This window comes from Haemorhous mexicanus, chromosome 23, assembly GCF_027477595.1.
Source record: "Haemorhous mexicanus isolate bHaeMex1 chromosome 23, bHaeMex1.pri, whole genome shotgun sequence".
NCBI classification, from domain to species: domain Eukaryota; kingdom Metazoa; phylum Chordata; class Aves; order Passeriformes; family Fringillidae; genus Haemorhous; species Haemorhous mexicanus.
Window position 1 is genome coordinate 3,591,456 of NC_082363.1, and position 22,334 is coordinate 3,613,789.

General features: G+C 45.6%; 1 protein-coding gene and 1 long non-coding RNA gene across 2 annotated transcripts in view; both read right to left on the minus strand.

The window, feature by feature from the left end:
* Positions 1-3,329: 3,329 nt before the first annotated feature.
* Positions 3,330-8,177, minus strand: LOC132337915 (uncharacterized). The gene is made up of 2 exons (XR_009489298.1): positions 8,137-8,177; positions 3,330-8,090 (listed from the first exon to the last, which is right to left on the minus strand). It is a non-coding gene; the product is annotated as an uncharacterized LOC132337915 (long non-coding RNA).
* A 2,314-nt stretch (positions 8,178-10,491) lies between these two features.
* The window catches only part of DHRS3 (dehydrogenase/reductase 3), a 33,462-nt gene continuing 21,619 nt past the window's right edge, over positions 10,492-22,334 (minus strand). Inside the window, exons 2-6 of the mRNA XM_059866940.1 lie at positions 20,341-20,484; positions 18,434-18,553; positions 16,833-17,071; positions 15,727-15,852; positions 10,492-14,565 (exon numbers count right to left, since the gene is read on the minus strand). Of these exons, the coding sequence (XP_059722923.1) occupies positions 14,481-14,565; positions 15,727-15,852; positions 16,833-17,071; positions 18,434-18,553; positions 20,341-20,484 (714 nt within the window). The 3' untranslated portion in view covers positions 10,492-14,480. The remainder of the gene's footprint in view (positions 14,566-15,726; positions 15,853-16,832; positions 17,072-18,433; positions 18,554-20,340; positions 20,485-22,334) is intronic.

Below are 22,334 nucleotides of genomic sequence, written 5' to 3' on the forward strand. Positions count from 1 at the left end.
CTCCTGTGCTCCTCAGCAGCACAGCCACTCACCACTGCCTCCACAGAATTCATCTGTAAAATAACTAACAATGCATAACTTCCACACAGGAATCCTTTGTGCAAACTTTGTTATGGATTTTAACCCTCTTCAAAACTGCTGGAGTTAGTCAAGGGTGGGTGAAAAGGAGCAGGATTGCTCCAACAGGTGAGAGAGAAAGTCAATCACAGAGCTCAGTGCCACAGAGCCCTGTTTGCTCCCTCCAGCCACGGCACAGAAAAGCAACAACACTTCAAAAGATGCCATACCAGCATAATTAAAGACAAGCTGAATGCTATGAAGCTCAAATTGTTTGCAGGTACAGCTTAAGAATCACCTAATTTGAAAAAAAGACTGCACATAGTGGATGCAGCGACTTCAATAATTCAGCCCAAAACCCCAGAGTTTGTTCACAACAGAAAAGAGCTTGTGAAAACCTGGAGAGACACAACCTTCACTTTAAAAATACAGGAGGGCAATTAACAGGTCAAACTTCAAAGCTCTGTCCTCTTCTCCATGAATCCAACTTAGAGGCTTCTGTTTGTGAGGAAAAATCCCAAACAAAACCAAGAAAAAACCACAACAAACATGCAAACCCCAAAACCTCCATCCCCTGCTCCCAAAACCCATCCCAGATATAAAAATGAAGAGGGCAGTGCAGGGTGAATTGGAAATTGGCCCTTGCAGCCTCTCAGGCAGATTCCTCAGCTCTGCACCTCTCGGATTCCTGAGGCTCCTGAGGCAGAGTTTTGCCCCCCTGACTGCAGCCAGACCCCCCAGGCACTCAGGGCATCACTCCAGGGGCTGCTGCTGCCAGAGCAGGCTCAGACAGAGCCCCTGCACCCCAGGGACTGTGTGACACCAGGGGATCCAGGAAAGGAATTGAGTGGGATCAGCCCAGCACGGTGCTGGTAATGCCAGAGCTGTGGCTCCAGTCCCTGCACAGCCATTCAAGAGCTGGACTCACTGGAGGGCCCCTCTGGGGCTCCACTGCAATCCAGAACAGTCTGGGATTCTAAATCAAAGCCAAGGACAGGGAAACCCATGGCCCTGACAGCCTCTGATGAGCTGGTAAGGATCACCTGGGGTTCTGGGGGGTCTCCATGACCCTCCCCTTCCCACGGCTCTGGCAGCTCCCACTGGAGCCCCACCCCAGCCCTGGGATGCAGAATCCCAGGAAATAAATAAAGAAATAAATAAATGTCTGTGTGTCCAACACGGAGAGCAGGGGGGCTGTGGAGCCAGGCAGGGGCTGTGGAGCCAGGCAGGGGCTGCTGGGCATGGCAAAGATTGCTGGGCATGGCACACAGGGATTGCTGGGGATGGCACACAGGGATTGCTGGGCATGGCACAAAGGGATTGCTGTGAATGGCACAGAGGGATTGCTGGGGATGGCACACAGGGATTGCTGGGGATGGCACACAGGGATTGCTGGGGATGGCACACAGGGAATGCTGGGGATGGCACACAGGGATTGCTGGGGTTGGCACACAGGGATTGCTGGGGATGGCACACAGGGAATGCTGGGGATGGCACACAGGGATTGCTGGGGATGGCACACAGGGATTGCTGGGGATGGCACACAGGGATTGCTGGGGTTGGCAAAGATTGCTGGGGATGGCACACAGGGATTGCTGTGAATGGCACACAGGGATTGCTGGGGATGGCAAAGATTGCTGGGGATGGCACACAGGGATTGCACACAGGGATTGCTGGGGATGGCACACAGGGATTGCTGGGCATGGCAAAGATTGCTGGGGATGGCACACAGGGATTGCTGTGAATGGCACACAGGGATTGCTGGGGATGGCACACAGGGATTGCTGGGGATGGCACACAGGGATTGCTGGGCATGGCACACAGGGATTGCTGGGGATGGCACACAGGGAATGCTGGGGATGGCACACAGGGATTGCTGGGCATGGCACACAGGGATTGCTGGGGTTGGCACACAGGGATTAATGTGGATGGCACACAGGGATTGTTGTTGATAACACTCCCTGAGAAAGAACAGGATGTGCCCAGGGGGAGGTAGGGCAGCACTTTCCTGGGACAAACATCCTTGTTCAAGCTCCTGGAGATAAGCACAGCACAAACACAGGGATGAGGCTGGGACTGTGCGGGGGAGTCAAGATCACCAGAGACCCACAAAGCCTCTGCCCATTTCCAGAAGGGTCTGAAAGAACATCTGTGACACCTGATCTGCTTAGGAAGTGAGAAAACAACCCTGACAATGGGAAACCCTGCCCATAGAAGGGCACCCCCCCAAGCCTGGGTGGTGTCCCTGGGATCCTGGACATCCCATCAGCTGGACTGAAGCAGCTGGATCCATGCTGAAACCAAGGATGATATCCCAGTAGCTGGATCAATCCTGGATCCAGGACTGGTGATCCTTCCCCTTTCCCTTCCTTTCCTTCATTTCCTTTCTTTCCCTTTCCCTTTTCCCTTTTTCCTTTTCCCTTTTCCTCTTTTGCTTTTCCCTTTTCCCTTTCCCTTATTTCCCTTTCCCTTATTTCCCTTTCCCTTTCCACTTTTCCCTTTCCCTTTCCCTTTCATTTCCCTTTCCCTTTCCCTTTCCCTTATTTCCCTTTCCCTTTCCCTTTCCCCCTTTTTCCTTTCCCTTTCCCTTTCCCTTTCCCTTTCCCTTTCCCTTTCCCTTTCCCTTTCCCTTTCCCTTTCCCTTTCCCTTTCCCTTTCCCTTTCCCTTTCCCTTTCCCTTTCCCTTATTTCCCTTTCCCTTTCCCTTTCCCTTTCCCTTATTTCCCTTTCCCTGCTGTTCCCATTTATGACCCTGAGGTGTTTCCCTGCCCTGCAGAGATGTCCTGCAGGCCCTGAGCAGCCCCAGGGGCTCCTACAGACAGACAGACAGACAGACAGACAGACAGACAGACAGACAGACAGACCCCTCAGCACTGCAGGGAGGACAGCACCAGCCAGGAGAGTGTCCCTTGGCCATCAGGGGCCAGCCCCAGGCAGGCACAGGCAGGTCCAGCTCCTCCAGAGCACTGCTCACATGTGGGATCCATTAGGGCATTTCAGAGGAATTCACCTTCATTGTTCCCCTTGAAATATAAAGGTTATAAAACTTAATGGCCACATGACAAGGAAACTATATGAAACACTCAGAGATTTACAGAGTGACTGCTCAGCTCTCGGGGCATGTGGCTGGAAATTGCTGGGCAAAAGCCAATGAGCCCCTGGTCTGAGCTTTGGGCACTTTTCTTCTTTCTTCCTTTCTTTTTCCTGACCTTGCAGACTGGTATTTGGTTACCACAGCAGCTCCAAAGTCAAACAGAAACACAGCTTGCATCTTCTTTCAAGTATTTATTTCTTTTGTCCTGTTAACACCAAGTAATGAAAGGAATTGTAAGGATTTTTAAGGGGGGGGGGGGGGGGGGGGGGGGGAAGGAATGGGAAGGAATGAAAGCAGGAGAAAGGAAAAAAAAATATGGACATAGTGTCTTAATTTCTCACAGCATGTGCAGCACAAATGAACAGTAAACAAATCCCAGGGAAAAATGCAAACAAAGGCCACGTTTGCTCAAAGTTCCAAGAAAAAAGCCAAGAGTGAGTGCCACTGAGCAAACATTTCTGTGATGAAACCCTCAGAGCCCCTGTGCTCAGCACAGCAGGGACCTGCCCCCTCCTCCCAGCACAGCCCTGGGCAGCAGCAGCCACAGGGCCAGGTTTGCAAGCCTTGCTTTGGTTTAAGGCATGGAAATGTTTAATTATGGCATTAAAGGAAGCAGCAATCTAATCCAATGAGTCAAGGGCAAGTGTGAAAATCCAGTTAGAGATTTGCCACCAGGGTTTGTCTATAGAGAGAGAAATAATCAAGCAACAGATCATGAACAAATACTGCATTTTGTTGGGATTTCTGGCCCAGATTTTGGCAGTCCCAGCCAGGTGAGAAACTCATGAAACCCTGAAGGGTTGTACCAGCAGTACAATGATAAATTATCTCATTGTGTGACACCAGGTGAGGCTGCACCATTTCCTGTGTCTGTGACAAATGGAAGTGCTCTGGCACAGGTGAGAGTCCAGCAGTGTGCAGTGCTGCTCCTGCACTTCCTCACTTCCCAAACCTCAGCTGCAGCACAATTCGAGCTCACTTTATTTTCTTAAATGAACCAAGGGTGAATATGCAGCAACACAAATCCCAAAATACCATCATGCCACTCCCCTCATGTGGAAATATGCCATGCCCTGATGCTGGGAGGTCACTCTTATTTTAATGAACTCTTTGCAGGATTTCCAGGGTGGATATTTTTCCCTTGATGATCTGAGGCTGAGAGGCAAATCCAGTGAAAGGAACAAAACCAACCTGTGAACATTTTCTGCTGCAAGTAAAGGCAAATGCACTTTTGACAGCACCCCAAGTTGGGGGTTTTTCCCTTGAAAATGTCTATAGGCACGTTTTTGATCACAGGATTGGAAATATGTCATGAGAACACACTCAAATATGCATTTGCATTAACACTGCTGCCAGCAGCCATCTCACAGTCATCACCAGACATCCTGGAGCCCCTAGAAAGCTTTCTGTGGGATTGGAAGGCATCCAGCCAGGAGAAAGCAGAGCCACCATGTGATTGGGATGGCCAGTTCCACAGGAAAACTGCACATTAATGCATGGCAAGCACTCAAAGAGGGAGTTCTGGTGGAGAGCTTGCAAGGAAATCACTGGCTGAGAACCATCCTCTGCAGAAAATATCTGATTAATGAAAATCTGAAAGAAATCTATGTAAAAATGGTCCATTGAAGGAAAACAGGCTGATTTCACAGCAAGAATTGCCCATGTAAAGCAGTGCTGCTGGCTCTAGTAAAGATCACTGGAATACAAGTTGCTCCCCCAGCCTTGAAGGATGTGTACCTCAGACTGCAGAAGGACACTCTGGAGCATCATGAAAATAATTTATTTTGCTATTTGTGTATGAAATTGTCAGAAGAAATCAAACAGCAGTGCTGGGTATTGGGGCTTGCACTGTGTTTCTATTTTCCAACAGATGATTTTTACCTTATGATTCCCCCTCTAACCACAAAGTGAAGCTCTGGCCACCCACTCCCTCCCAGTCCTTCCCAGTTCAAATTCAGATCCTGTAGGTGTTAAACAGAATGTGCAGTTATGAACAGAGCTCACAGCTCTCTGGGGCTCAGCTGCACTTCATGCTTCAGAGGAACAAACCTGAAGATATTTAGGGCAGTTTGCAGGGTGTGCTGGTTTGAGAGGGAAGTGAGATTTTTGGGAGGCTCTGGTCAAACCAGTGGGGGCTCAGATGTGAATATTGGCCACTGAGGACATGGATACACCTCTGAGACACAGGGGGTTAAAAGCAGAGCCCTCCCAGGGGAACTTCCTCTTGGTTCTGGTCCCTGAAAGAGGTCAGACCTCCTTTCATGTGGGGGTGGAAACTGGGGGGAGGAGGAGGAGGAGGAGGAATGTTTTTGGAAGGTTTTCATTCTGAGTTCTGTGTGTTTCTTTTTTCATACTGTAAGTTCATAAGTTCTTTCCTTTATTCCTAAGCTGGAGCTGCTTTGCTCTGTTTCTGGTCACATCTCACAGCAGACATTAAGGAGAATGTATTTTCATGGGGGCACTGGCACTGCACCAGCCTCCAACCATGACAGAGTTAATGTCTGAGGTGAGCCCAGGGCACAGGTGAGGCACTGCCCGAGGGGAGGGAGCAGAGATGAATCTGCAGGCACAGCACTCTGGCTCAGGAGCTCTCCAAACACAGCCCTCTCCAACGGGAACAACTGGAAGAGACAGATGAAATGATGAAAAATGAAGGGATCAGCAGAAATCAGACCTAATATAAACCCAACTAAAATAAACTCAGCATGGCTCCTGTGGCTCATTCAAAAGCAGCTCTTCTCCAGTGAACTCAGGTCAGGGGAAGGATGGACCAGAACTTCCTCTGCTCTGTGCCTTTGGCAACTCTGACTGGCCATGGGAAGAGGTTTTTAAAGGGAAATACTGAAGATTGCAACTCTACCTCCTACCTTGCATCACAGGAAATGTGACACAGCCAGCCAAAAAGTGTAACTGCTCCTAAATCCTGAGCTTCAGAATTCGAAATAATTAACAAGATTCTCCTCACTGATGTGAGGTCAGAGCTGTGTGTACTTGAATTCAAAGCCAAGCAGAAGTTTTCACATAAGAAAAGTTACAAGTCTGTCATTTATTTTTAAAAGTGGAATGAAGATGCTTTGGCTCTGCATGTGTCAAACAGAATGAGATCTGGAGGCTCAGGGCTGGATCCCTGGGATGATGGAAGCAGAGCATTCTATTGCACAATTAAACAGAGTTGGTTGCAAATTATTGATGTGCTTTTTAACATATGTAGAAACTTTTGCTACAGGACTCCAACATTGGGGTTTTTATTTTTCTATGTCAGCATCAGATCACTTCAAGGCTGTATTTGATAATTTGATTAACATGCTTGTTAAACCTCAGCTAAAACAACAGAGAAATTGAATGTGGTTTAGGATTCAAAAATATTATAATAGTTGATCTGGGTGAAGAAGGTTTTTTGGCTATAGCAGACAGTTGAGAAACATGTCAGATTGCTTCTATTGAATAGTCAAAACCATCAGAGTATTGAAAGTTACAGACTGTTCAGCCACCAAAGCACATGTGAGTGTTTGCTCATGTCTCTCTCCACTGCCTTCTGCACAGTCCTTAGAACAGGAGTAAAATCCTGCCTGGCTCCACAAGAGCTCCCCAGGAATTTGCAGCTCTGATGGGAGTTCAGAAAAGAACATAAGGTATTTTACTGCTGGAAAGAAGAGAGCCAAGCTGATCTGGGACTCTGTTAAATCCCAGGGCTGAGCTGAGTCAAACAGATTCCTCCACATTTATTGCCATTAGCAAGGGGAGATGTGGCCCAGCACCTCAAGGAATCAGGTGGGAGCTGCTGTGGCTTCTTTTTCTCTGGTACTGAGAGACTCCTGCATTCCCTAAGGCTGACACTGACCCAAAGAATGGCTTTGTTCTCTGATGGATGGATTTTTATTTGGTTTCACCACCCATTTTGCTCCATTTAACAGTTGAGAGAGCAGAGATCATGAGCTTGTCACCTCTGCTGCTACTTGAGGTAGGCAGAGTGGAAGGAGGTGTAAGACTGGAGTGAACTGACTTGTGTGTGGCATGTCTGCAGGGAATCAGTGCTCCCAGCAGGTCTGGGGACAGGAACTGTGTGCTTGGATATCACTTGTTTTCCATTATTGCTATTTCTGTCTTCTGCTAGCATTCCTCTGACGTGAGCCCTTTTTCCTTGTCCCACATGACAGCAGTTTTCACATCACCAAAACACCCCAGAAAGCTGATCACCCTGCACTTAGCTCAGCCCTCTCTGCAAAAAGGCACTAAGAGTTGACTCTCTGGAAAAGACAGCAAGGAATTGCCTCCTTAGCTTCCAGCTGAAGTGAATGCTGCCATGTGCCAGCCCAGTGCCTGGGAGCACTGATCACAGAACCACAGAACCACAGAATCTGCTGAGCTGGGAGGGACCCACGAGCATCCCTGAGTCCAACTTCTGGCCCTGCACAGGACACCCCAAAAGCCACACCATGTGCCCAGGAGGATTGTCCAGATCTGTCAGGCTTGGGGCTGTGACCACTTCCCTGGGGAACCTCTTCCAGTGCCCAGCCACTCTCTGGGTGAAGAACCTTTTTCTTGAACCTCCCCTGACACAACTTCAGGCCCTTCCCTTGGGTTCTGTCCCTGGTCACCAGAGATCAGTGTCTGCTCCTCCCCTTCCCCTCACAAGGCAGCTGTAGCTGCAGCAGTGATGCCCAAGGGTGGCCACACCCCAAAGTGTCTGATGCCAAAAATCAAGGAGGGTCTCAGTTCATGAGCTCCTGATGCCCAGGGTTTGTACATGGTGGTCCAATGGTCCAGCCAGGGGTCAGATCTGGGGCAGGAGGTGGGAGCTGTGCCCTGAGCTCCCCGAGCTCTCTGGCACCTTTGGACCAGCACAGCCCTCCCCCAGAGCTCAGGTTTGTACTGGTTACCTGACAGGTAACCTGACAGGTTACCTAACTGGTTACCTGACCAGGTTTGCACTGGTTACCTGATAGGTAACCTAACAGGTTACCTAACTGGTTTGTACTGGTTACCTGACAGGTAATCTGACAGGTTACCTAACTGGTTACCTGACAGGTAACCTGACAGGTTACCTAACAGGTTTGTACTGGTTACCTGACAGGTTACCTAACAGGTTTGTACTGGTTACCTGACAGGTTACCTAACAGGTTACCTGACCAGGTTTGCACTGGTTACCTGACAGGTAATCTAACAGGTTACCTGACCAGGTTTGCACTGGTTACCTGGCATCACCTCCTTCTTTAACCTGGGTTTTTCAAGAGTGTCCTGTGGGACCAGAAGTTTAAATCATCTGTTCAGGCTTTGTATGTGCAGCCTCGACTCTGTTAGTGCACTGTGACAGTGACCTGCTCAGGAAACCAAATTCAGGGCCAAATGCCCCAGGGAGCTGCAGGAAGACAATTCTGGAAGGCAGGACCATGTTCAGACAGAAGCCAGCAGGCTTCTGAGATGGATTGATTTAAGGCATTGATCTTCCAACAGGGCTCCTCTCCTTAGTTCCACATGGCTCCCGTGGGGAAGGAAGACATCCAGTGGGAACTCCAAACTCCTGTATTTTCATTATCATTTGGTTAACACAGATAGGGAAGCTTCATGTCTCCCTGGGATGCCTGTCTGGGAAAAGCCTGTACAATAGAGAGGTAACCAACTCAGATAAAGAAAAATCCTATTTAAAAAATGAATTTGCTTAAGAAAAAAAGCTGGGAAATGGAACCATATCTACCTAGTAGCACCAGGTCAGGGTGATTAGTGACACAAGCCAGAGAGCCATGTCCTTGTAATACCTACACATGATGGATGGCCCTTGCAGCTGGAGAAAGTGAGCAGGGAGTCAAACTGACCCTTGTTTTCACATCTTTGGGCTGCTTTCCCCCCCTCAACAACACAAGAGTCAGCTATCACTTACCAGCATATTGGAGTTTCCAAGCCAGCAAGCTACAAAATTAATTGACTGCTTTTTGGGGCATGGTGACCCACTGGAATGAGCAGGAGGGACAACTTTTATAGACTTTGCATTTGGCTGGAAATCACACGCCTCTGTTATTATGTAACTCCAGGGATGGAAGGTGGCATCTTGCCTCTGTCTGTCTAGGGCCATCACACTCCCCCTAAAAATGCATCTTCTATTTTGTATTCTCATGTACTTTTCTGTCACTCTCCAATTACACTGCTTTCTTCCTTCATTTAAGGAGGAATTGTTCTGGTTTTATGCAGAAAAAAAATCACTCTATGATGCACAGAAAATCATCACACATCTGCCTTATTTTTTTTCCTGTGCCTCTGTTATTATATAACTCCAGGGATGGAAGGTGGCATCTTGCCTCTGTCTGTTCAGGGCCATCACACTCCCCCTAAGATTGCATCTTATCTTCTATTTTGTATTCTCATGTACTTTTCTGTCACTCTCCAATTACACTGCTTTCTTCCCTCATTTCAGGAGGAATTGTTCTGGTTTTATGCAGAATAAAATCCTTCCATGATGCATACAAAATCATCTCACTTGATTTTTTTTCTGTGCTAATATGTCACAATGCCCATAGAAAGGTGAGCATGAGGAACCAGTAAGTTTGGACTCTCTGGGAAGGTGTGAAGATGTGAATTGTCTCAGAGGTTTGTGCCTTTAGTCCAGCCCAGTGCAGGCAGGCTGGGTCAGTGTGAGTTTCTGCTCCCAGGATCTGCTAGAGGAACAAAAGAGGGGCTGATGTTGAAAGCAAAATGACAGGAATGGAGCAGGGACTCGCTGCCTTGGATGGCCCAGGGGACAACCAGGTGTGTCCTAATCAGGTGTGTCCTAATCAGGTGTGTCCTGTGTCTTCCACCTCTGCAGCTGGGGCAGCTCAGCCCCTGAGCAGCCTCTGTCTGCTCTCCCACTCCTGAGCTGCTGATCCAACCCCTTGGAACACACACAGGGGCTTGTGCTGAGCTTCATCTCCCTGAAGGAAGGTGCTGGGGTGACCCCAGGAGAGCAGAGGTGGCAGAGGGGGCAGGAAGTGTCTGAATTGCCATTTCCCACAGGAAACACGGGATAGAAGAGAAGGAGCTGCAGGGAGCAGGTGAAGTTCTGGTTTTCCTCCTGTCTTTCTCCAAGTCCCTGAATCTGTGTCTGCCACTACTCACAGCTCAACATCTCCTCCAGAAAAGCATGAGGTCAAAGAGGATTCAGTTCCTGGAGAATGCAACTGCTGCTGGTGACTGACAGGTTTGCTCAGACTCCAAACATTCCAGGATCTTAGTGCTGGGGAGGTGAGAGCTGCAAACAGGGCAGAATATTCTCATTCTCAGGGCTGGTGCTTGGTAAAAATGCAAAATACTGCATTTGACATAATCTTGCTCTACCCCAAACTAAGGAACCAGTACTGTCAAAAAAGTGGCTGCCACCTAGGTTAAATTTATTAAATCCAAGTGAAGAAATAAAAACAAAAGAGAAGATCCAGGGATCACCTTGGACTCTTTTCTCAACAGTTGCATTTCAGCTCCAGGAAGGCACTAGGCCACGTTAATGTCTGCACAAGCAGATGTGTTCTCTTGGAAATACATGCACCCACTTCTGCTCTGCCTGCATTAAGTCTGGTACTGGGTTTTCAGGAGCTTTGGCAAGTGCTATCTGTTAATATCTGAAGGTGGGAGTGTTCAGGGAGTTGTCGGAAAGGCTTGCAAGACTAGATCTGATCATACCCACCCACACTAATTAACACATTACATAAAAGTACAACAAGTTTCTCTTTGCAAACATCAGAATCACTTGCCCAGGCACTTTCTGTGCAGTTCTAGAAGAACTTGAGGGACAGACTCTATTGCTTTTTAACCTCAACAGCACAATGGGTGAGTGGGGAGGGTTCAGCTCCCACCTTCAGGGTCCACTCCTTTTTGCCATGCTGCTGAAACCACGCCATTGGCAGGGGCATGGCTGGAACAGCCCTTTCAAAGTTCACCAAGGGTGCACGAGGGTGCACTTTTTTCTCATCAAAAACCACAAAAGGAAACATTCAACATCAGGGATCAGATTCCAATACAAAGGACTCCTCCTCTCCCTGCCCTGCCTTGCTAATTCTGAAAATCACTCAGTATAAACAGCAGCCCTTGAAGCCACCTTGAGCTGAAAAATCCTCCCACTTAAATTTGGCCTTTTTTTTTTTTTTTGTGAAGGGAACATGTCCCAAACCAGCTCATATTTCTCTATCATTCAGATTTTAAACCAGCAGCAATGTCCTGTATAAAAGCCATAGTGAGGACTCTTGTACTTCTTCAGAGTTTGCAGCAAGTAAAAAGAATTTCCTCTGAAATTGCTGGGAACTGCTCCTGCAGCTTCACCTGGATTCCTCCAGCAGGATAACAAATCTCCATTTAGTATGACATCTGGCTTCAAGATGGTGGCACAGAAAAGTGCAGTGATGACATAGGAAAACAGAAGGAAAAAAATAATTGTGCAGTGGAGAGCAGGAGGCAGCAGAGAGAGCGGGGAAAATCAAAATTAAAGTAAATCAAAGGGCGGAAATTCCTCGGAGAAGGCCTTAGGCTTCAACAAAGCCTGTCCACATTTGCAGCACTTCGAGATTACCCAACCCTACCCTGATGTGGGAAGGTCCCAGCAGACCCCAGCAGGCATTCCAGAGGAGCCTTTCTGTTAAAAAACTCTTCAGAGTCTCCATCCACGCTTGCAGCTCGATGGAGCCCGTCCTGTCTGCAACACTCACCAGGGAAGGATCTCTCTTACCCAACTCCTCCCTGCTATCTGAAAAGCAAAGTTAATGTTTTCCTCATTATTTTCTGTTTGCTGCAAGCCTCTCCCCCACTGTGACTGCTATTTGACCTGCTGTCCCCTCTGGGACCCCGAGGGAAGGCAGAGGGAGCTCTGTGCGTGTATGAGAGCAGAGAGGATGAGCCTCAGCTACTCCTGACTTGTTTATATTCATCAGAAAGAAAGAAATCAACAGCACTCAGTGTGTAAGGCAACCCTGGAGACAGGCAACATCTTCTGTGTGCTGCAGGGAAAGAGCAGATCTCTTTAAGGGACAGGATTTGGGGATGGACGTGGATTCCAGGGTGGTTTTACCTCATTTTTTGCATTAGGAAGTCACCAATGAACAGAATCTCAGCACAAAGGTTTAATTTCAAGGGGACGCTGCTCTTTCAGCTCAGCTGATTGCACTTGCAGCTACAAGCCTGGCACACCCAGCTGGGATTAATGAGAAACTGGAATGGCTCAGGGAGCACAAGGGGAAGCTGGTATCACCCTATCTTCCTCTCCCAAACCTCTCCTGATAAACCTGGTACCCTCAGTATTCCAGGCAGATCCTGGAAGGAACCCTGAAGGCTTCTCCCCTCGTGGCACTTGACTTTTCAGTGAGATGGACTTCTCAAAAAAACTGACAAAGAATAAAGCTGGAAGCATCTGTTAGGGTGGGTCTCAAAATCCCAGAGATTGAAATTCTTTTCATCCTCTCCAGAGAGCCTCAGACATCAGGAATTCCAAGGAGAACTGCATTTTGAGAAACATGTTCAGAGGTGTCCCAGTGCTCAGGTCACAGCTCTGCACGGACCCAGGCAGGAGAGCCCCTCCAAACACTCACCCAGGCAGAGGGACTTCCACACTTCAGCAGCACCTTCCTCTTGGAGAGCTCCAGGAAGGAGAAATCCACTGGTCTGCAGCAAGGTCAGACCTGATTTCAACACTCACACCTCTGCACCTCAGCTGCAGGTCTCCACTCCACGTGGCAAAACCAGAGCAGTGTTTTAAGCACAGCTCACAGCTTTTCTGCTGTTCCTCAGAAGTCTTTTAGCAGATGATATATTGTGGCATATGGGTTTTTCCCTCACCTAAATTTTTGTGTAGAACCTCCTGGTCTATGAACAAATGCAGCCTTTCCTTTCTATAACATGCTGCATTTGAACTTGCTGAGCTTTTGACAGACATTTAGGTAGTCAGACTTGCAATTCTGAGGTAGGGAAACTCTAGAAATCTCTGCTTTGCAGGTCAGGGTGCTCCTTCAGATGATGCATTTTGCCCCAAGCCACACAGGACATCTACAGAAAAGCTTGAAATTCGAGTCAGGAGCCCTAAATTCACTCCTTTAATCACAGATCCACCCTTGAGGCACTTTATTCAGGTGTCTCCAGTTGGACTTGCTACTTCCTGTATTGCAATTACATGAATTTCTCTGTTAGTAGTGCTCCAAAGTGCTGCTCACTGCATTGTGCACAGGAATGCAGTGTTGCCCTTCCCAGGCTGTCAAAGAGAATATTTCACTACAAAAATAAATAATGTCTAGCTGCTTCTGGCACCTCAGTCCAAGCATATTTATCACTTTTGGCTGATCAGTGCCTGACTCAATGTTCCTAAAGCACAATGGGTTTATTCCCAGATGAATTCAAAATGCATTTAATCAGGTCTTTGCTAAATGTGCTCCCAAATTTCACATCTCATGAGCACAACAGCACTGTCTCTTAGAGCATTATTCCACTTCACTGTGCAGACTGATATAAAGGATTTTCCTCTGCATGGATTATGTCAGTGAATGTATGTTTGTACAAGCAGGCTCTAGTTTTAGTTTCTAGATTTAGTTCATCCCCAATGTGCTGCTGCCTACATGTGTGGCAATCTGGGATTAACACTAAAAATATATTTATATTTTATCAGAAATGACCAAAAAAAAAATCAAAATGACAATTTCACATATGAGTTCAGTGACAGAAAGGATTTTCCACTATTTAAACTCTCAGCTCTGCTGCCTGAGCCTTCCTGTCCAGCCTCCACAGGGGAAGTACAACAGCTTTGTTGGGCCCAGAAGGAGAAGTCCTGGGTGGCCTTTAGCAAAGCAAACATTGCTTCATGGTTTGCTCCTTCCCCAGTGTGTGCTGGGAACAGCTTCATCATGGGATGGGAAGTGAAGAAAGAGAAGGAAGCGTCCATGAAATGTCCATATCTTTTAGTTCTTCCAAGTAATTCTGAAGTTCCCCATTGAAAAAGCTGAACTGAAAGCAGTGGCAGTTCCCCTGGAGGGAGGGCACAGAGTGTGTTTGGGATGGGATGTGCTGCCTCTCCACTGAGACAGCCCACAGACACTTCAGCAACAAAAATCACATCTCAAAACTATGAGTAGATTTAACAATTGAACTCTAAAGAATTAAACATCATAGGAACATTTCACACTTTCTGTTTTTCTTTCCAAGGGTCCACAGTCCACTCACTCAATCCTGTGCAAAGGTCATGTTACTATGGATATGACCTGCAAGAAATGTGTTGCCTCAGAGCAGCACAAGTCACATGAACAGGCTGAAAGCCAAGAGCTGCTGATTCCCAGTCCTGGAGGATTTTCAGGCTTGTGCTGGCTCACTGCAGAGCAGTCCTGGTGCCAGCCTATGTTCGTCCTTTGAAAGTGTTCATGCAGGTGTAGCTCCCAGAAAACTTGTGGATTTCTTCAAGTGCTGCCTGGGGGAGAATGCTGGTGTAGAAGCAGAAAGAGAATGAGCAGATGAGACAAACCCCTCCATCTGTTCTGATGAGAGATGTGTAAACATGCATTTCTGGACATAAATACACAAATGCTCAAAAACCAGCTACAAAACTGGCATCAGTTTCCTGCTGTGAGGAGGCTTACAGGGAGACAGTTCCATCCAGTCACTCTTTCTCTACAGAAATATTGCTCCAAAAAAGTCTGTAAAAGCTGTAACTTGGAAGATACCAGTTTGTTTTATTCCTTCTAAATAGATTATATAATATATATATAATATATAATATACCTTGATATAGACAGATTTAAGCTGAATTCTCTGGTTAACCTGCCATCTGGTTGTGCAAGGCATGTGGCCTCCTTACCCTAAGGTATGGACAGAGACCCAATTTCCTGGCAGCTACTGTAATGGAAAATAACCTATTAATTCTTACAATAAAATGGAACAGCTCCTTTTCTTGTTGATAGAATTTCTGGGAACTTTTACTCCAAATTTTACATTCAGAGCAAAGCATTTACTGTGAGTTACTTTTTCTTGTTTGAAATGCAATACTGAAATTACTTTCCACAGAAGTCTTATTGCCTTGGTTCAGTTCCTGACTGCAGCAGCTTTTCCAAAGGCTTTAGTGCAAACTGCCATGGAAACACAATGGTCAATGTCCCTTCTCTGTGGCTGCTCCAGGATATGAAGTTATTATTTTTTTCCTTAGGGACCTTAAGATTTCAGTCCTGATCATACACAAGAATATTGATTTAACAGTTTCACTGCTGTAACACAGGCAATGCTCTCTAAATGCAGGTGGGATGTCCAGGCCTCATGGTTCAGAAATCCTGCACAATAAAAACCCTGGAGTCCAACAAGTGACTTAATACATCCCAATCAACTACCTGTGGAAGTCAATTATTATGAAATTCCCCAGACAAAAATCCAGTTTACACCTCAGGAATCCAAATTTTGGGAACAAAACTGGTTTCCTAAGGGGTTCTACAAAGAGAAAACATCTCCAAAGGGAATTTCAAAGTGTCTCCCTTTTGCCTCCATGACTGAGATGAGAGAGCAGTTCCAGCCAGCCTGAGCTTTGCCTCAGGGGACAAACACAGACCCAACCTTCCCTCGTGGCCAGGCTATTGCTGGGCAAAGGAAATACTCACCTTTTTAGGATAACAAGGACATGCATTGTCCATGGAAGGAGCAGGAAGGCTTGGTTCATCTGAACAGCTTCTACTGTCCTCCTGGCCACTGTCTCTGGCTTGAGAGGAGGAAAAAGACTAGGGAACCTGGACAGAGAAAATAAAATAATTACAGGTGAACCAAGCTCCTCCTTTAAGGGGTCACTGTCCAAGTCCTGCTACTCTAAGTTACTGCTGGTAACTGGCCTTCAAACATGCCCAGGACAGGCCATGTCTCTAAGAGACAGAAAATTCCAGTTCCAACCAAAAGGCCCAAAAGCAGAGAGCTCAGTTCCAACTAGTACTACTGGGTTAGCTAAACAGTTAAGAATGTACATGGTGGTGCCCTCAGGGAGAAGTGGCAGAGAGTAATCAGAGCCCTGATTCAGGGTTTTTCTGAATTTGAATGCAAACCAACACCAAATGGTGCCTTTTCAGTGATGGTGTTTTCCCTTTTACTCTCTGTTCCTCTTTGCTCGATTCAAATCCTTGACAGGTTAAAGACAAATATTTTCCTCCATTGCTTTTAACACCAATCATAAGGCTTCTCCCAGCTCCTGCAATAGCTTGACACTGCAGATTTTCTTGACTCAGAGAGCACAATCTGTATTAAAGGTTATTTTACCCATTGTAAAAGATTAATTTGGACAGCCATTACTTGTTCTCTTGGACAGGGGTAAAAAGGAGGTACTGATAGTCTCACTTCAGTAAGTGGCTGTCATTCCTTTCAGTGGGACAGGATTAAGTATTCCTGTGAATAAAGAAGGAACTGTTAATTCTCAGGTAATTTGTAGACTGGTCCTTTTGCAGGACCACTGCAGATGGCTTCCCCTCTCTCTCTGGTATGGCTTGAACACAGGCAGGGAAAACCAGCTTCCAGCTCTCTCAGCAGCACAGGGTGGTGCAGGAATATCCCAGCACACTGAGGGAACCAGTCTGATGGCTCCCAGGTAGCCTAAAGTGACCCTCTGTTCCCAGGCAGCCAAACAAGACATCAAATTCTCTTAACTAAATGAAGCATTAATTAGGAGTGTATTCTGATGATTCATTTAAAATGAGATGCTTTATTCTAGTTCCCCTGGACTGACCTGATTCTCATGCCCTGGAACATCTCTGTGCTGGTGTGGAAGGGCAGGACTGTGGTGGCATTCACTCCAGGACAGTCCAGCAGCCCCAGGGTCAGGCTCTCCATGAAAGCAAAGGATGAGGCTTTGGAGGTGCAATAGTCAATGGCACCAGGGATGGCTGACAAGGCCAGGACAGAGTTCAGGCAAACAATGTGCCCATTCTGGAGCTCCAGCATCCTTGGCAGGAATGCTTTGGTGGTCTGAAGAATAAGAGAGTTACAAGAAGAAAAGAAGAAAAAAAAATTGCTTAGCAGTGATACAACAAGAACAGCACTGACTGAAAAAATAAGGTGACACAGACACAACAAGCCCAAGTGTTCCTGTTCATTATGTAAGGAAAGGAGTGGCAGAGGACCTCGTTGTTTTGTCATTTTCTGAGATTCTAAGTGGGCAAAGTTTGTGTAGAAACGCCACAAAAGACTTTCCTAGCACATATATAAGCAGTACCCCCAGATAAAGGCCACGAAGAAAGTGCCTTCTATGCTTAAGAACTTCTACAGGATAAAGTCTTCAACTAAGTGATGAAATCACAGGAAACTCTTTTTCATTTCTATTGTCTGATTCAAAATGGACTGAGCTTCACAGCTCCCTTCCCTGCAGCCCCACACTCCTCTGATGTTCCCTTCACACCACCATACAGGAAACTCCTCTGTGAGCTCAGGCTTTGACAAAGACATCAAATGTTTCACTGGAAATCACAGAATGGGAATAAAGAGCATCAAATACTGAGTACTACTGAAAAAAAATTACGTTTATTTTTGACCTCTTTCCTCCGACCTTTCCCCCACACATTGTTTTTTCTCTCTTGTTTTCAAGACAGACTGGTTTTACCAAGCATCCCTGTAATCTGTCACTCTCCTTCCCAGCTGTTCCAGATTGCAAGGCAAGATGTATTCTATTCCCATCTGTGTGGCAGTTGTCTTTTGTCAAGTGGGCAGTTTTCCTTATCTCTTCCACAACCACCTCTCCCTCAGGAGGGGACACCTGCTGATAACAGGCCATTGAATGTCCCTGCATGGCTGATAAGAACTGCAGCATCCCACTGGGAGATGTGAGCCCAGAGGGAGGAGCCAGGCATTCCTACCTGGATAGAATCTGAGGTTCTGGAACACCAGCACAGCTTCTCCACTGGATTCCCAGAGGAGCAGCAGCTGCCTCTGCCCCTGGACCTTCAGAGGCAGACTGCACCCTTCTCCAGGATCCCTGCTCCAGCAGAACCAGCCCTGGCACTGCAGGAGGGCTGAGCCACAATTCCAATGGCACTGCTGCCAGCACCCTGACCCACAGGGTGTCAGGCTGTGCTCTGGCTCTGGCAGGGTTGGTTTGGTTTAATCCATTGTTTATTTTAGCCTTTTATTTTCTTCCCTAGTAAAGAACTGTTATTCCTGCTCCTGTATTTTTTGCCTGAGAGCCCCTTAATGTAAAATTTATAGCAATTCAGAGGGGTGGGGAGGGTTTGCATTCTCCATTTCAGGGGATGTTCCTGCCTTCCTCAGCAAACACCTGTCTTTCCCAACCGAGACACCAGCTCTGACTACATGGGCCACAGGGGCTGCTCTCACCCAGAACTGTCCCAGGGTGTTTATGTGCTGGGACTTGAGCAGTGCATCGTCGTCGCTGTCCATCAGGCTCTTCCCATGGACCACAGCAGCATTGTTCACCAGGATGGTGATGTCACCCACCTGCAAAAAACAAAAGCTTGTGACAAAAGGTATCTCTCCCCACAAATCAGCCATTTCCATTAGAGCTGAACAGCCATTATTGCCCAAATACATTTGTTATTTTCACAGTTTATGACATTATTGCCTATGGGCCTTGTAATCCTTTGTATCACCTCATACAGGGAGCTGGACTTTGTACAATCTTATCTGCATGGTCACCTTTCTTTTTCCTCAATATATTTTTTCCTCATCAAATACTGAATCACAGAATTGTTAAGACTGGAAAAGACCTTTGAGATGATCAAGTCCAACCATCAACCCAGCTCCACCACTGTGTTCAGCACTAAGCCATGTCCCCAGGTGCCACACCCAGATGGTTTTTGAACCCTTGCAGGGATGGTGCCTCCACTACTACCTTGGACAACCTGTTCTGATGCTTTACAACCTTTTCCATGAAAATGTTTTCACTAATATCCAATCTAAAACATCCCTTGGTGCAACTTGAGGCCATTTCCTCTCATCCTTCTGTCCCTTGTTCCCGGGGAGCAGAGCAGGACCACCCTCCTGTCAGGGAGTTGTGCAGAGCCACAAGTGCAAGGCACTATTTCAAGTGAAAGCACTTTGATTTGGAAGAGGCAAGGATGAAGGTGGAGGCTAATCATGGATGTTTATAAATGTAGCTGACACCTTAGCACCCTGTGTCTTTCATCATGTCCCTCACTTACTCCCCTCTTTTAATGCTCTGTTGTTTTTCCCCTGTGAGCAAAGTGCTGCTGAGAGTAACTGGGGTAGCTGAGTTTGATCCATTTACATCCCTGTGGAGACAGAGGGGGCTGTTATTGAATTATTTAACTCTGAAATGTGTGAAATGATCTGTGAAACCTCCAGGGTGAACGATGCTAAGGGGCAGAATTTATAATCTGTGGATTAATACTCTACAATACATACATACATACATACATAAAATTATACACACACATATATAAAATATATAATTATATATATAAATATAATAAGTGTCCTCCTCCTGAGTCTCCTTTTCTATAGAGGGGGCTGTTATTGAATTATTTAACTCTGAAATGTGTGAAATGATCTGTGAAACCTCCAGGGTGAACGATGCTAAGGGGCAAAATTTATAATCTGTGGATTAATACTCTACAATACATACATACATACATATATAAAATTATACACACATACATATAAAATATATAATTATATATATAAATCTGAGTCTTCTCCTCCTGAGTCTCCTTTTCTACAGAGGGGGCTGTTATTTAACACTAAAATGTGTGAAATGATTCATGAAACCTTCAGGGTGAGCTATGCTAAGGGGCAGAATTTATAATCTGTGGATTATATTCAACAATACATAATATATAATACATAATACATATATATAATATATAATATACAATATATAATATATATAATCCTCCTCCTGAGTCTCCTTTTCTTCAGTGAGGCCCCCAGCTCCTTCAGCCCCCTCCTGTCACTCTAAGACATGAAATAACACAATGTGGACATGCTGCTCTATTAAGGTAAAAAGAGAGCTTTTAATTTCTGACTCCAACATTTATAGATTTCCAAAAGTGACAGTGGATTGGAGGGTGACAGTGCCACCTCTCCAATGACACTGGACAAACCAACAGTCCATCAAATTTCTCCTGTTCTATAAAAGAATGCAAAACAATAAGTTATTTACATAAAGTGTGTGAGAGAGTTCGTTACAAGAATGTAAACATCAGAAAACTTAGAAAATCTCACAAAATCAAGGTGCCACCCTCCCAAGCAGAGCTCTCCCAGACCTTTTCCCTGACGGCCTTGGCTTGCTGATAGACCTCCTCACGATTGCCCACATCACAGATGAAGTAGTGGCACTCTGTCCCCATCATCCTGATCTCCTCCGTGGTCTCCTTCAGGCACTTCTCAGTCCGACCCCACAGGATGATCTGTAGCAAGAATTTTTTGTTAGAGTGGAACTGCTTCTGTTTCATATCTAAAATAATTAAAACATGCTTCTGACTTCAGTGGTTTGATGGAAATCTTTGATGTTTTCACTGCCAGGGCTGTTGTTTTACTTCATTTAAGAAAAGCAATGACTTTCTGTTACATGGGGAGTATCAAGTGGGACCTGTGCTCCACTGCTGACCCTCTGTTTACAGATTCTTTACAAGCAACACAAGCTAAAACAAAAACTCAAATCTCAAGCCTAATGTGACTGGTATATGGAACATTTGGAAATTTTTCTGCATCGTGTCATTTCCAATCTCTCCCTGTTTTGCTGTACACATGTACAGAATGACAAATCTATGCTAAAACCACAGACCCTCCTGAATATCTGGTGTGTTTTCTACTTCTTGTTTCATGTATGGAGATAAAATTTGCTCTGTAGTAAAATGTGTTTTTTCAGCCTAGTAATTACTTGCAATGCTGGTTGCAGGCTGGTGTCTCAGGTGCATTTCAAACAAGTGTTCATCCTACAACAGACTTCTAAAGTGAGAAATTTCAAGCATTAATTTATTTTGCAGCTCCTATATGCAGGATTTCACTTGCCACTGCCTTTTAACACAATAAAAACTGTACACTGCTTCTTGCACAAAGAAAATTCGGAATATTTACAGAACAAACATTCAAAGAATGGAGCATGGATCTGATTTACAATGAGACATAACCAGCCAACCCTATCTGCATTTCTACACCATCAGTGAGGTCAGAAATAGAAATAACTTGAAAAGTCACCAGGTTCATCATGGGGCTTTGTCCAGTACAATCTTTCTAGTGAGGCAAAACCATCAAGTTTGAGCTTGGGCCTCCACCACTGCCTTCAAACATTAATCTGCAGCTAAGCAGATGGAACCACAATATTTTTTCTGAGTACACAACCTTATTTGCTATTTCTTTTAAGGCTACTGGAAGGAATATAATTTCATCTCTGTTACTTAAGACATCTATGAATGAACTGATCTATGGTTTTTGCTCTTCAACTAAGTCTTCTCAGCACTTATCATGTTATAAATGGTGAGTCACTGTTGTTCTGCAAAAAATAAATTACTGAATGGAGCATGTTACTGCAATCAGCTGACTGTTCTGTGACTCTAAGAGCAAGATCCAAAAGAGAGAGAAGAAATGGCTGCTACATTAAAAATGCAAAATTATGGTGCTATTTCCAAGCACATGTGATCCACAATCACAGCTCCTTCTCACACTACTGTGTACTGAGTCTGTATGAATCTGAACAGTATATTGATTTTTTTAATGGTTAAAAACAAACACACACTTCAAAGATTAAAGAATCTTTGAGTTTTCCCAAAGTTGAAAGAACAGAAGGAGAAAGGTCTGAATTGCATCATGCCTATAGCCCAATCCCTGCAATTCACTTAATAACAGCAAGATAAACATAAAACAATTATGTGTGCAGTATTCTTACCCCACAACAAATCTCTGGCAGGGAGCTTTAACATGCTTATTTTTAAGGACTAGCTAAGCTTATCTCATAACTGGTACTAAAACTAATCTCTGCAGGGTCAAAGAGCTCTTTAGTGTACCCCAGCAAGGCTAAAATGCAGAAGTACCCAAATCCTCAACCACTTCCTAAACAAGTTACATTTACAATTAATCCCATTTCCATGTCATTGGCACATCTGTGAACACAAACACACCCAGACTGATAAGATTTATATCCTCAAATTCTCCAGAGCACTAACAAATCTGGTTAACCAGAAACTTCAGAGTGTGTATAAATATGCCAGAGCCATTTCATGGGAAATCTTATCTCAGGGGAAGTAATTTTCAAGGAAAA